This window comes from Balaenoptera borealis, assembly GCF_965194805.1.
Source record: "Balaenoptera borealis genome assembly, chromosome: 1".
Lineage (NCBI taxonomy): Eukaryota > Metazoa > Chordata > Mammalia > Artiodactyla > Balaenopteridae > Balaenoptera > Balaenoptera borealis.
The window spans coordinates 189,618,388-189,633,951 of record NC_138860.1 but is presented as its reverse complement, the minus strand read 5'-3'; the positions used below and the strand labels follow the sequence as shown (position 1 = coordinate 189,633,951).

The 15,564-nt window shown below is 48.0% G+C and overlaps 1 protein-coding gene across 1 annotated transcript in view; it reads right to left on the bottom strand.

The window, feature by feature from the left end:
• Positions 1-383: 383 nt before the first annotated feature.
• The window catches only part of NOL9 (nucleolar protein 9), a 23,053-nt gene continuing 7,872 nt past the window's right edge, over positions 384-15,564 (bottom strand). Inside the window, exons 7-12 of the mRNA XM_082390655.1 lie at positions 10,012-10,173; positions 9,526-9,823; positions 9,046-9,157; positions 6,476-6,653; positions 4,643-4,776; positions 384-4,039 (exon numbers count right to left, since the gene is read on the bottom strand). Coding sequence (XP_082246781.1) covers positions 3,890-4,039; positions 4,643-4,776; positions 6,476-6,653; positions 9,046-9,157; positions 9,526-9,823; positions 10,012-10,173 — 1,034 coding nt within the window. The 3' untranslated portion in view covers positions 384-3,889. The remainder of the gene's footprint in view (positions 4,040-4,642; positions 4,777-6,475; positions 6,654-9,045; positions 9,158-9,525; positions 9,824-10,011; positions 10,174-15,564) is intronic.

Below are 15,564 nucleotides of genomic sequence, written 5' to 3'. Positions count from 1 at the left end.
GGGCTGAGCTCTCGCTCTCGGAGAGGCGGTTACAGACACAGACCCCCGGCTTGCTGGCTAGCTTTCTTTCTATTTGAACTCTTCTGGGAGCAAAATTCTTTTCCCTGTTAATATACTCTCAAAGATAGTCCAGAAACGATTTAACTTACATACATGGGCCCAAAAGGAAAAAGGAAGATGAACTCCCACTGGAGTTTGTCCCGCCCAATACTGAAACAGAGAAAAGGTGCGGGTACTTACTGGGGTTTCCTGTCTTCCCCACTATGACACCCAGATTTCACTACCCCCTTTCGATGTTTTCCCCATAATTTCTCCTAAACATTTAAATAATTTCCGAGAATAAAATGGTCTATCTATATACGTAACAAAATTACACAATTAAATTCACATTCTCAAAAATATTTAATGATACAGAAGTTCACATATTAAGTGAAAAGAGCTGGATAGAAACCATACACACAGTTGGACACCAGTTTTATAAAACAAACACACGTGTGCATTTTAGAAAAATACTGGACGAGACAGCATCACAGCATCAACAGTGATTACGTGGTGGTGGACTTCAGGGTCATTTCCTACATGGGTGAGCTGGTCACACAATTTTAAAAGCAGTTAGTGGGGTTTATGAAAAACTCCCAGGAACGGGTGATCGGTGGAAGCCCTGGGACCTTCCTCTCCGGAGCCCTGAGCAGGACCCGCAGCAGGAAGAACGGTGTTGAGGTAAACCTGCCCGGGGGCCGCCGAGTAAGATGGTTTCCAATGCCGACAGTTTCTGCGTCGTCCCGGTGTGACTGTGAGGAATACAATCTTGGTCCTGCCTTCTGGATTTACAACCCTCAGAGACAGGCCACAAGCTAAGAGCTACTGCTACGCCTGCCGTAGACACGCCTCTCGCCCTCCTCACGCAGGGGCCCTGAGGGAAGCGCGATCCGCCCATCTTAAGAGGACACAGGCTCAGGTTAAATACCCCTCAAAGCTACACTGCTAGCCAGTGGCCCAGCCAGAAGGTGAACTCAGAGCTCCAACATCAAAGCCTGCTGCCTTAACCATTACATGGCCTCAACCAAATCTAAGGGAAACAACTACCAGATGCTTTAAAAATCACCGTCCCACGTCCCTTGGTCCTCTCGCCGTCTGTCGGGCAGAAACCTGAGTGCCCGGAAGGGTGAGGACCCGCCCGTCACAGGGACCCCAGGAGCGGCAGCGGGCTCTCTTGCTTCAGCCGGGGCCCCACCACCCCCATGTCCTCTCTGGCCAGCTACTTCCAGGGTTTGATTTTTCAAAAACCAAGGCACCTCAAGAGCCAGCTCCCCGACCCGTCTCCCCTTTCCTAAGTCCTCAGTTCTAATCTGGGGTTTCAGAGGATACAGTGGTGTCTGCCCCCAAGGTCTATCGGGGGAGACACGGAAACAGAACTACCTTTCTTCACAAAATAAAATCAACCCTAGAATTGGAGAATCTTTTCATTTTCATGTCTACCTGTCCTGGAAACAGATCTAAAGAGCTGATTTTCAGGAACCACAAAATCAGTGACTAAGGGTTCTTGTTCTAAGTCATATATTCCTTTAATTATCTTAAAATAAGCATGTACTGCTTTAAAAATCACACACAGAAATGACTGAGTTTTTGTTAAGAGTATCTCCAACGCAGAACTCTCACTACCCATCCTGAGCCATCACAGACAGTGGAAATGACAGAAAGCCCAAACCATCGCCACTGACAGTCAAACACACCAGGTGGAGGCACCGCTCCAGTCTGACTGGCACACCTGGAGCTGACCACAGCACCCTGCCTCCAGCATCTCTGGATGCTGACAAAGGCCTAGGCGGGCTCCTCGGCCCATCTCCAGCCTCCGTATGGCCAGCTGACCAATGGCTGACAGCTCCCTCTAGCGGCAACGTTTGTTTTCTTTACTGCCGGAGACTGAAGCCCGCAGCCTTAAAGGCCAGCAGGAAACAGGCTAAAGGCGAGCCTGGATTTAATGAAAACGCAAATGACAGGCCACCACTTGCTGCTAAAGACCTACAGTATTATTGTAAAGGTACAGGAACTTGGGAAGGAGGCAAAAAGTTGATGGTGGATTGTCTGTTAATAGTCTTTGCAAGGCCAAGAAAGAAAACCATGTACAAGTTAAATTTAGATATAAATAAGAAGCAACTAAGAAGCTAGACATTAGGGTAGGGCGGGTGGGATGAATTGGGAGATTGGGATTGACATGTATACAGTAATATGTATAAAATGGTTAACTAATTAATGAGAACCTGCTGTATAAAAAAATAAATAAAATTCAAAAAAAAAAGAAGCCCTTCCTGCAGGGCGCCCTTTGTTCCTCTGGTAGAAAGAATCACAGTAAATACAAGTCTCCGTATGCAGATTAAATGGTTCCCACCGCAAAAAAAGAAAAAAAAAAAGAAGCTAGACATTAAATGGTCTCTAGGGTTATCACACCTGATCCTGGACGGTGACAAGGGCTCTATGAGATGAGAAGCCACGTGAGTACTTAAGACAATGACAACGGTTTAAATGAACGTAAACGTTAAAACCTACACATCCTAATAGCTGTCCTTCAACACATTCTGCTAGGAAGCTGCAATTCACAACACCAGTTTGAAAGGCTGCCTCAGCGTCCTAAACGCAGAAATGGTGACCTGACCTGGCTGCCCTGATTGTTTACCAAAACCACTTCCAACCTGGGAGGTTAAAGAATCCTGACCACCGGGGAGAAGATGGAGTTCCATCATTGGCCCCAAAGCCCCCTGGGAGAACAGCACCATCACCGACACAGAGTTCAGGTCCAGCCACCGAGCCCAAGAGTGTGAGCCGCTCCCCCGGTCCTTCTTCCAAACAGCCTAGTGTCCGGCTCTGCCCACTGTGTGTTTTTTGTTTTGTTTTTATTTATTTATTTATTTATTTTTGGCTGCGTTGGGTCTTCGTTTCTGTGCGAGGGCTTTCTCCAGTTGCGGCAAGCGGGGGCCACTCTCCATCGCAGTGCGCGGGCCTCTCACTGTCGCGGCCTCTCTTGTTGCAGAGCACAGGCTCCAGTTGCACAGGCTCAGTAGTTGTGGCTCACGGGCCCAGTTGCTCCGCGGCATGTGGGATCCTCCCAGACCAGGGCTCGAACCCGTGTCCCCTGCATTGGCAGATTCTCAACCACTGCGCCACCAGGGAAGCCCCCTGTGTGTTTTTAATCTCAGATGCGAAGTCAATTAGGACAAATCTGGTTTTAAAGAGGCCCCAAGATAAGCTTCCTGGATTTGAGAGCATTTTTTCAGCATAAAATTTTTCACCATCAGATTTTAAAAAGGAAGAAGGGCTCTGGAGTCAGACTTTTATCTCTGAAACCCTGATTAACTTTAACAGACCAAACAGAGGCTTAACCCTTGGCCCACATGCGTGGAAGGGGCTGGAGAGCATCCAATGAGCAGGGATGGGAATGGCCCCCGCTCCGGGGCAAGGACCACAGGGCGCCACCATATTCCGTTATGCTCTCCATCCTGCTGGCCAGCCTGCTTTCCTCCTTGGGACGTTTCTGTGGCTCCTGTTACTCTATTTTTATCCAGATGCCAACAACCAGGTCCTGGAAAAACTTTATGAGGAATCTACCATGTTCTTTCTGTTTCAATGGCGCACAAACTTTTCCCTGCTGCTTTACTCCCTTAGAAAATAAAACAGAAGACTAGGGCAAACCTCTAGGTCATGTCGACTTAAGAACAGACTTAAATGTACTCTAAACATATCCACGAGTTATGCAGCAAACACTGCACTGTTTGCTACGTAAGCGCGCCGTTCCGTTTGTGGCCACAGAACCCCATCAGTCCGCTGGTGCCAGCCTGGAGACAGAGTCAAGCTCTCGGTAGAAAAGGTCCTTCCCTTATTAAGAACATCAGGATCAGTTTGTTTTTCGATAGAATTTAGGTTTGGGGTGTACTTTCTCTTTACGTGTTTCCTCAATTTCTCTTGCTCCAATTTTCTCTGATGCTCCAGGAAGTTTAAAATTATAATCTGTTGTGATGTAAGGTATCGTCCCTTCGAGCCCACGCTGAAATGGAAACACAGAGAAAATACTTCAAATCCAGCCAAGACAGAAGACAGTGTTAAAAGTGAGAGTCTGAGGAAGGTCCTCTCACTCCTAAGACACTCGGCTCCCCTCCCCCGGAAGGGCCCACTTACAATTCAACCCCACAAACCCATCAAACAGCATGAGAATGGGGGTGGAGGCTTCTCTCTCAAACCGGTAGAACGAGCAGGTGGGGAGGGGGACACTGGTGCCTCCCCAGCTGCCTGCAGGTCCTACCGTTTGGTTTGGGACCACACGGATGCCCTTGGCCAACGTGACCCTCCATGGCCTTCCCATGGGGACCCCTGAAGACTGTCTTCAGGGAGGGCTCATCATGGGGACGCCACCTCTGCTCTTTTCTCCCACACGCACGTCTGCAATGACGGCTCCACCACGGGGCTCCTGGCTGTGCGTGATGGCGACTCTGGGCCCCAGACCTTTAGGCCACGCTGACATACCACCACGGAGTGTAAGCTTCCCAAACGATAACCTGCTCCCGTGACTCTTGCCCCGACTTCAGGCCCCCACTCTCTACTGTGGACACGGCCAGCGAGCTCCAGGGCTGCCCCCGGGGGCCGTACTCACCTGGCTCTTGAGAACACACTGTGGAATGGAAATGGTTCCAACCAGCAGACAGTTCACGTTTCTTAGCTCTTCCGGGGGCACAGGAGTGAGGATGTGGTAAAGCCTCTTCTCCATGTCGATCCCTCTACAAATTCCTTGAAAGCACACAAAACACACAAAAATCATCCTATCTGGGGGCTTCCCTGGTGGCACAGTGGTTAAGAATCCGCCTACCAATGCAGGGGACACGGGTTCAAGCCCTGGTCCGGGAAGATCCCACATGCCGCGAAGCAACTAAGCCCGTGTGCCACAACTACTGAGCCTGCGCTCTAGAGCCTGCGAGCCACAACTACTGAGCCCATGAGCCACAACTACTGAAGCCCGCGCACCTAGAGCCCGTGCTCCGCAACAAGAGAAGCCACTGCAATGAGAAGCCCGTGCACCGCAACGAAGAGTAGCCCCCGCTTGCCGCAACTAGAGAAAGCCCGTGGGCAGCAACAAAGATCCAACCCAGCCAAAAATTAATTAATTAATTAATTAATTAATTTAAAAAAAAAACCATCCTATCTGGAAGATATCAAACTTCCCCACCACTCAGAATTCTAGAATGGCTTTTAAAATAAGAGTTTCAATGTCAACTGTGTTTTGCTTTGAAAATACAAAGCGGCATATTTGCATATCTGAAGACTCTTTGTACCCTTCTCCTTGTTCAGCTGTGAGAAACCCGAAGTCCTACACTGTCTTAACTAAGGTGCACCTGGGCCAGGGAGAAACCCACCAGCGGGGAATGCAAAGATGACCCAGTCTCTCCCCATCACCAATCCCTTCGTTATGGTCTGTACTAAAGCATACGAGTCCTGTGGAAATGCTTTTGAGAAGTTCAGTGTTGTATAAATCAAGAACACATACTAACTAAGGGTTTTGCTAATCTTGAGGTGTGTAGGCCCAGCCCCCTTCCAGAAGTATACACTGACAGTTACTGATGTTAGTGAGCCGGGGGACGATCACGTGAGGCAGGTTTGGTGAAGGAGGCAGGGACTCAAGCCTGCCAGGCACCGCGAGGCTGGGTCCACAGGCTGGACCTGTGCGAAGGGACGCACCGGGATGCAGTGTGATCTCGTATGTGCTCAGATCACCCCTGACTGTGGGGAGTCGAGTTACACAGCTTTTCCACTAGTCCGGGGCAAGAAATGAGACGGGCATGGTGAGAAGAGATGCGGTAGAGGAGTCTGACATTCTGAAAACGGAACTACCAGGCCTGCGAGTGGGCTGGATGTGGAGAATGAAAGCAAGGGGGTGCCAAGGAGGACCCAGGGGCCGGACCCAAACGCCAGAATAAATCTTCAAAGGACCGTTCATGGCCTGGGAACTGGGGATGGTGCGGGCTAGGAGGAGGAGATCTGGGGAGAACATCAGGGAAGGGGTAGATGGACCTATCAGGACTCAGTTTGGGACCCAAGTCTTAGGTGCCAGTGAGACATCCAAGCGGAAAAGTGCAGTGGTCACGTGGGCTTGGAGCTCCGATGCACTGTTGTGCTGGAGAGACCCCACGGACGTCAGCCTAAGATGGACTTAGAGCCCCAGCAGTGGGTGGGAGGGCCCACGGAAAACATGTCAGATGAGAAGGAGGCCGTGACCAGGCCCTTAGGAATCCTGGAGGAGTTGGCAGGAGAAGCAGAGAAAGAACCGCTTCCTTCCTGCCCTCCAGCCCGCAAGGCCCGCTATACAGAAGACAGAGAAGCTCTCTGGCCACTCCAGCCAAGTGACAGCGACAAGGACAAGGCCAGCCATCTACAGTTGAAGAAGTGGGTCAATTTCAGTAGGTTTACAGACAGGTGTCCCTCTCAGACTCACCAAACCCCAAACAATCACAGATGGGTGTCTGGGCAAGCAGGATGGGCCCATGTGCATGTCCTCTGACATCATCCAGGATCTTGCAAAGCCCAACCCAGCTGGCATTCACAGCGTACAATATGTGGGTAGGAGCGACATCAGCGTGGATAATCCGGAGTGCGACGGCGTTGAAAGGGACCTGAAAGATACACGCGCATCCCCCCGTGAATTCTACTTGAAAGACTACTTTTAATTTTTACAAGTTGACTCGCCAGCTATCTGAAGTTCTATCTGCCAAACCACCTACCAAGAAATATCTAAACAGAATGGAAACACCAACCAGCATTTGTTTAGTGCTTCACCGTTCTAACACAGAGAACCTAGGAAACTTACACAAAGCTCCTGTATACCAGCAATACCTGCTAGAAATCTAAACTGAACGCCTGGAACTTTGTCTACAGAGACACATGAGATGCAAGTTTGGAGACATCCTACATGAGCTGAAGCTGAGGGAGGGAGACTATGAAAACCCATCACTGAGAGGCCTCCTGATGGGAGAGAGTAAAAATCCATTCAGTGAGAAAAAGCCTCCATTCACTCCCTAATTTAACTATCGCAATAAGAAAAATCGATTGCATTCCCGGAGCAAGAGGTAAATAACTACCTTTAACATGTAACTTTCTGGGTAATTTCAAACTTTTAAAGTAGAAAAAGTTTTTTTTTTTTAATTTATTTTTTGGCTGCGTTGGGTCTTTGTTGCTGCACACGGGGTCTCTCTAGTTGCAGGGAGCGGGGGCTACTCTTCGTTGTGGTGCACGGGCTCTAGGCACTCGGGCTTCAGTAGTTGTGGCGCGCGGGCTCAGTAGTTGTGGAGCACGGGCTTAGCTGCTCCGCGGCATGTGGGATCTTCCCGGACCAGGGCTCGAGCACGTGTCCCCTGCATTGGCAGGCGGATTCTTAATGACTGCACCACCAGGGAAGTCCCCAGAAAAGCATTTTGTTATACATATTATTTAGGCTTCAAAAACAAATGTGAGGGGGACTTCCCTGGTGGCACAGTGGTTAAGAATCCTCCTGCCAATGCAGGGGACACGGGCTCGAGCCCTGGTCCGGGAAGATCCCACATGCCGCGGAGCAACTAAGCTTGTGCTCCACAACTACTGAGCCTGCGCTCTACAGCCCGCGAGCCACAACTACTGAGCCCGCGTGCCACAACTACCGAAGCCCGTGCACCTAGAGCCTGTGCTCTGCAACAAAAGAAGCCACCACAACGAGAAGCCCACGCACGGCAATGAAGAGTAGCCCCTGCTCACCGCAAGTAGAGAAAAGCCTGCGCAGCAACGAAGACGCAACACAGCCAAAAATAAATAAAATGTTTAAAAAATTGTTAAGAAAACAAATGTGAATTTGTAACAAAAGGCAGTTTAAATTACTGGCAGGTAAGTTTCACGTTCAGTTATAGAGCATCGCCAAGTGAGTAAATTGCAGTAAATCAGCCAAAACTCCATTAAACCAACTGCCTTAGGTTCTTCAGTGGAGATGACTTGGAAGCCTGGAGCCAATCTCTCCATCAGGCTCGGGAAACGCATCCTTGCCCCCCGGGTCGCGGCCCCTGCCTGTGCGACCTCAGGCCAGTGTGTCCACCTGGCTGTGCCCGGTTTTCTACGCTGTAAGCGGGGTCTGTAACAGCACCTCCCGGGCAGGCTGCCACCCCAGGTAACGTGCTCGGCAGAGCGCGTGGCACAGGGGGTGCTCAGCACTGCACGGGCCACACAGCAGAGCTGAGTACCCTGGGCTCTAGAGTCAGGCCGCCTGGGCGCCGGTCCCGGCCCAGACTTTTACTATGGCCCTTTGGGCAAGCTGACTCAGTGCCCCTTGCCTCAGTTCTGCCATCTGTAAAGTGGGGATAATAACAGCGCCTCGCTGAGTAAAGGAGTTAACCCAGGCTTAGAAGAGAGCACAGCACAGGGTGAGCACTTAGAAATGCTACCTGTTGCTGTTTTATTCTGTCATCATTTGGAATCCTAATGTTATGGTGGTTTCTTCTCAAATGAATTCTTCAGAGGTTGGAATCCAAGATGCACATACTCTAGTGCCAGAATCTACTTGTGACGATATCGGAAATGGTTTAAGAGTGTTCTCCGGGTGCCAGGCCCTGCTGTGAGCGCTCGTGAAATCTGCACAAGCGTTCTGCGAGGTCTGGCACCGCTACTCCCAGGTGAGAGCCCAAGCTGCACACAGCCAGTCAGTGCAAGGGCGGAGATGGGCTGCCGGGGTGTAATCCCAGCGCCACCCCTGGTATTAGTAGAACATTCTTAGCCAGGATGGAACCAGAGTCGGGCCCAGCACAGCAGTGAAGAGCTCGGCTCTGGAGCTGGGCTGCCTGGGTCTGCGGCCAGCTGTGCCACTCACGCTGGATCACTCAGCTCCCATCTGTAAAACGGGGACCGTCACCAAATCTACACCATAGGGCTGCCCTGAGGACTAAATGAGTGAGGCGCTATAAAGTGGTCAAAGTGCTCCTGGCACACAGGAAGCCGTAGGCGTGTTTAAGTAACCCAAATAAAGACAATTCCAAGAGTTCAGATCACCTGATAGGGTGTCAGACCATGTAAGGGACACAGTGGCTTTGGCACTGGGGGCTGCAACTGGCCAAGGTAACTCAGCACTGCCAACTCGCGAAGGACTTTGTTATGTGATTCTCTGAAAAGTAAATCACAACGAGGTAAACAGAGATTTAACCTTACAGACCCACCTCCCACTAGAGACATCACACAGATTCTATGCACACAGCCCACGTTCCAACCTTAGCATCTGCAGACCCTGCCCTTCCATAAACCCCCTGGAAATCCTTCAAGTCAAAGCCCCTGGCAAGCAGACCTGGAGGCCAATTCTGGATGTTTCCACTGGGAAAGTAACCATTCAGAAAATAACTGACTCTCCTTCATAAGTAGATAGCTGTGACAGAGATCTGAAAAATTTTAGAGGACTATTCCTTTGAAGGAATTGAGGACAGAAGGCCTTGTAAGACTGAAGAAAACTAACTTCTCCAGCCATGATGCTTTGCTTACCTATTTCTTGGAGTTTTTCCAGACACAAACTCCGACTTAACTGACATCAGTTTGTATCCAGTAAACAGAACTGGATTCTCCTTTTCTTCGTCAGCAAATTCCAAATTGTCTGCAAATTCTGCCAGGTGGAATCCTCTGTTTCTGACTTTGGACGTGCTCTTTGTGTACAAGCCGTCCATGTCGTCCACGTAGCTTGGGCTGAGGTCTGGCATGTACCTACCCCGGTCGGAGCTGAACTGAACGACGTGGCTGGGCGACAGCAGTCGAATCAGGTCAATAAGAAGCAGGAGACCCTGGTCTACAAGGAAGGAGACCACGGGAGCACAGTTAGTGCACAGAGAGGCGATGCACTCCTGCAAGAAGCTGGACTGCTTCTGAGACAAGGAATTGCCCAAAAACCGGGCTTCGGCACTAATGTCTGGAAGCCACGCACTTATCCCCACTGCCCGACCCTCCTGCCCAACCCATGCGCCTCCGTGGGCTTACCTGCCACCCAGCCCATCGTGTTGACGATAAGCGGGGACTCTCTCTTGTAGGAGCTGAACACATACTTTATTATCTCAATATAATTTTCAAAGTTGTTTTTACAAGAAGGCTTCCCATAATAGACCATTTTCTGGGGTGTCCTCTGGTGGGTGAAAGGTGGTCCTAAGAAGATAAAGATGAGAGTCATCAATCCGGGAGAACCTAAGAGGTGGCGAGGGTTTTGGTCCAGCCATCGTCACTGACAAAGCTCCTCAGGAAATCCGAGCCCGTCCTACCACTAGGAATAGCTGTGCTCCTACTTTCGGAAGTCTAAGCTTTCAACTTCATACAAAGACACGCTCACGATTACATACACAGTTACCCCAACTAAGTCCTAATACAGCCACTCATTCAACAAACATTTACTGAACACCTACTGAATGCTGGACATTGTCCTAGATACTCAGGACATTTCTGTGAACTGAACAAACATCCCTACAGGGCTTACACACTAAGGGAACAACGATTAATAACAGCAGCAGTCACCTGTTGGACTACAGTACTTACTATGTCCTACATATGCTACACACACAGTCTCTAGTTTTCATAAACACCCTGTGAGACAGGTAGTATTACTTTCCCCATTTTTACAGACAAGGAAATTGAGAAAGAGATTAACTTGACCAAGGTCACACAGCTAGTAGAAATCAGCTGGACTTGAACTCAGGTGGTCCAGCTCCAGAGCTGATACTCCCTAATCACAATAGCAGTCCGTCCATCCCCTCTGGATGGGGCCAGTGCCCACAGCAGACAGGTGGCCAGGACGACGTCGCAACACAGTTGGCGGGGCAAGGGCCTTGGTCAATGCGGTTGGGGCGAGGCCGCCTGGGAAAGAGCTGGCGAGGCTCCCCTCCAGGTCGGGGCCAGGGGATTCGGGACAGCCCACAACAGAGAAGGTGGCCTGCATAGTCAAGGGACTGAGCAAATACAAGGGGAATGAGCAAATATGTAAATATACTGAGAATAACGGCAGCCAGGGTTCTTACCATCAGAGAAGGAACTTATAAACATGGAAGGGGGAAGGCTAACTAGAATGAACCCTGGGTGCTAGATTAGAATCGGAATGATCAGTGCAGGGAACTCCCTGGCGGTCCAGTGGTTAGGACTCCACGCTTCCACTGCAGGGGGCCCAGGTTCGATCCCTGGTGGGGGAACTAAGACCCCGCAAGCCACGTGGTGTGGCCAAAAAAAAAAAAAAAGAATGATCAGTGTAAACTCATGGCTCTTAATAAACAGAAAGATACAGAAAGACATAGAAATATGTGTGTGTGTGCATATATATGCACACACACACATATTATATACGTACATACATGGCACGCGTGGGTTTAAGCATATGCATATTCCCTAACTCTGTCCACGGAGGGGATCTAGAAGAAATGACACCCAGAAGAAGATAAAAAGAGCACACCTAGTTAGAGTGGAAAACCCTGGCAAACACTATCTTAACCAATTGATCAAAGCTAACATGTCTGGCAACAGGACAAACTGACAGCATGTTGATATGACACGCGGAGAACAGCGTCACTTCTAAATCGAACCACGGGGGAGCCTACAAACGTACCCTTCGAATTGTCAAGGTCATAAAAGATAAGAAAAGCTGGAGGAACTGTTCCAGACTAAAGGGGACTAAAGATTTGTAAGTACACACTGGGCCTACACAGATGATTGGAACAGTGGACAAAATCGAGTAACCACACTGTAGCAATGTTACTATCCTGATTTTGGTGGTTGTATTATGATTACACAGCAGTGTCCTTGTTTTTAGAAATACCCACTGAAATACTAAGGGATAAAAAAGGAAAAAAAATTAAATGAAGTAGAGAAAATGTAAAAGAGGAACAATGAAACCAGCTAAAGAGCTAAGTCTAAACAATTTTTTTTTTTTTTGGCTGCGCCGTGTGGCTTGCGGAATCTCAGTTCCCAGACCAGGGACTGAACCCAGGCCATGGCAGTGAAAGCCCGGAATCCTAACCACCAGGCCACTAGGGGACTCCCCTAAACAATTATTATTATTATTTTTTAACATCTTTATTGGAGCATAATTGTTTTATAATGGTGTGTTAGTTTCTGCTTTATAACAAAGTAAATCAGCTATACATATACAGATATCCCCATACCTCCTCCCTCTTGCGTCTCCCTCCCACCTTCCCTATCCCACCCGAAACACGTATTTTTGAGAAAGCTGTTAAAATAAAGTAAATGTGTTTAAAAATTCTTACTGACTAAAAGCGTGTTAAATCGCTAATATATCTAGCAACCTAATGTGATACCGTCTGCTTCCTTTAAAAATCAACTTAACAAAAGTCACACAATTATCTGAACAGAAACAGAAAAAGCATTTGACAAAATCCAACATCCTTCCATGATAAAAAACATTCCACAGACTAGGAATAGAAGACAACTTCTTCAACCTGACAAAGGTAAACTGCAAAAGCCACAGCCAACATTTTACTTAATGGTAAAAGACTGGATGCTTTACCTCCAAGATCAGGAACAAGAAAACGATGTTTACTTTCTATTCAACATTGTATTAAAGGTTCTAGCCAGAGTTATCAGACAAGAAAAAGAAATAAAAGGCATCCAACTTGGAAATGTAGAGATAAAACTATCTCTAGTCACAGATGACGTGATCTTATATATAGAAAATCCCAAAGAATTCACAAGAATGCTACTAGAGGTAATAAAGGAATTCAGCAAAGTTGCAGGGCACAAGATCAAAACACAAAAGTCAGTTATGTTTCTATACACCAGCAGTTAGCAATATGAAAAGGAAATTAGAATAGCAATTCCAGTTACAATAACTAAAAGAATTAAATCCTTAGGAATAAATCTAACCAAGGAGGTAAAATACCGCTTAAAGAAATTAGAAAGGGAGTTTCCCTGGTGACGCAGTGGTTAAGAATCCGCCTGCCCATGCAGGGGACACGGGTTCGAGCCCTGGTCCGAGAGGATCCCACATGCCGTGGAGCAGCTAGGCCCGTGCACCGCAGCTGCTGAGCCTGCGCTCTAGAGCCCACGAGCCACAACTACTGAGCCCACGTGCCACAACTACTGAGCCCGCGCACCTAGAGTCTGTGCTCCACAACAAGAGAAGCCACCACAATGAGAAGCCTGCGCACTGCAATGAAGAGTAGCCCCCGCTCGCCACAACTAAAGAAAGCCCGCGGGTGGCAATGAAGACCCAACGCAGCCATAAATTAAAAAATTAATTAATAAATTAAAAAAAGAAATTAAAAAGGGACTTCCCGGGCTTCCCTGGTGGCGCAGTGGTTAAGAATCCGCCTGCCAATGCAGGGGACACGGGTTCCAGCCCTGGTCCAGGAAGATCCCACATGCCGCGAAGCAACTAAGCCCGTGCGCCACAACTACTGAGCCTGTGCTATAAAGCCCGCGAGCCCCAACTACTGAAGCTTGTGTGCCACAACTACTGAAGCCCACACGCCTAGAGCCTGTGCTCTGCAACGAGAAGCCACCGCAATGAGAAGCCCACGCACCACAACAAAGAGTAGCCCCCGCTCTCAGCAACTACAGAAAAACGGCGTGCAAGCAAAGACTCAATGCAGCCAAAAAAAAAAAAAAATTAAATAAAATGAATAAATAAATAAATTTATATATATAAAAAAAAAGGGACTTCCCTGGTGGTCCAGTGAGTAAGACTCTGTGCTCCCAATGCAGGGGTTCCGGGTTCAATCCCTGGTAGGGGAACTAGATCCTGCATGCCGCAACTAAGAGTCTGCATGCCGCAACTAAAGATACCCCATGCCACAAGGAAGATCCCGTGTGCCGCAACTAAGACCTAAGACCTGGTGCAGCCAAAATAAATATTAAAAAAAGAAAAGAAAAGAAAAGAAAAGAAATTAAAGAAGACCTAAAAAATTAGACTGAACACAATCCCTATCAAAATTCTAATAGCCTTTTCCCCAGAAATGGAAAAGCCTATTCTCAAATTCATATGGAATTGCAAAGGGTCCCAAAAGGCCAAACAATCTTGAAAAAGAATAAAGTTGGAGGACTCACATTTCCCAACTTTTAACCTACTACAAAGGTACAGTAATTAAAAGTGTGGTGCTGGCCTAAGGGCAGACATAAACCAAAGGAATAGAATAGAGTCCAGAATGATTTTCAACATGGGTGCCAAGATCACTCAGTGGGGGAAGGACAACAAATGGATATTGGAAAACTGGACATCCACGTGCAAAAGAACAAAGTTGGACCCTTCCCTTGTATCATACACAAAAATTAACTCAAAATGGATCAAAGACCTAAGTGTTAGAGCAAAATCTGACAAAATTCCTAGAAGTAAGGAATTAACATCAAGAATATATAAAGAACTCCTAAATTCAACAAAAACAAAGAACCCAATTCAAAAATGGGCAAAGGGGGACTTCCCTGGTGGTGCAGTGGTTAAGAATCCGCCTGCCAATGCAGGGGACACGGGTTTGAGCCCTGGTCCGGGAAGATCCCACATGCCACGGAGCAACTAAGCCCGTGTGCCACAGCTACTGAGCCCCCGTGCCACAACTACTGAAGTCCGTGCACCTAGAGCCCGTGCTCCGCAACAAGAGAAGCCACTGCAATGAGACGCCCATGCACTGCAACAAAGAGCAGCCACCCCTCGCTGCAACTAGAGAAAGCCCACGCGCAGCAACGAGGACCCAACGCAGCCAAAAATAAACTAATTAATTAATTAATTAAAAAGATGGGCAAAGGACTAAACTAGACATTTCTCCAAAGCAGATGTACAAATGGCCGATAAGCACATGAAAAGATGCTCAACACCCGTTAGTCATTAGGGAAATGCAAATCAAGACCAGAAAGAGATATCACTTCACATCCACAAGAAAGGTCATAATTAAAATAACAAAAATTGGGACTTCCCTGGTGGTCCAGTGGTTAAGAATCCGCCTTCCAATGCAGGGGACACGGGTTCGATCCCTGGTTGGAGAACTAAGAGCCCACATGCCGCGGGGCAACTAAGCCCGCGCGCTCCACAGCCTGCATGCCACAACTACTTTGTTCAAGATCACAACAGGCAGAAAATGAAAACAATCCAAGTGTCCATCAACAGTTAAAAGGATAAAGAAAATGTGACATAATGGAATAACTTTCAGCCATAAGAAGGAGTTACTTTTGACATATGTTACAACATGAACAGACCTTAAAACCTTTATGCTTAGTGAAAAAAGCCTGACACAGAAGAACAAATATTGCATGATTCCACTTATATGAGGTGCCTAAACTAGGCAAATTCATAGGGACCGAAAGTAGGCTAGAGGTCCATAGGGGCTGTGGGGGACTGGGGTGGGGAATGGATTATTGTTTAATAGGTACAGCATTTCAGTTTGGGACAGTGAAAAAGTTTTGGAGGTAGATAGTGGTGATGGGTATACAACACTATGAATGTATTTAATGCCAGTGAACTGTACACATGAATAGTTAAAATGATAAATACCATATTACGTATATTTTTGTATTAAAAGAAAGCGGTGTGGGAGCTCCCTGGCGGCCCAG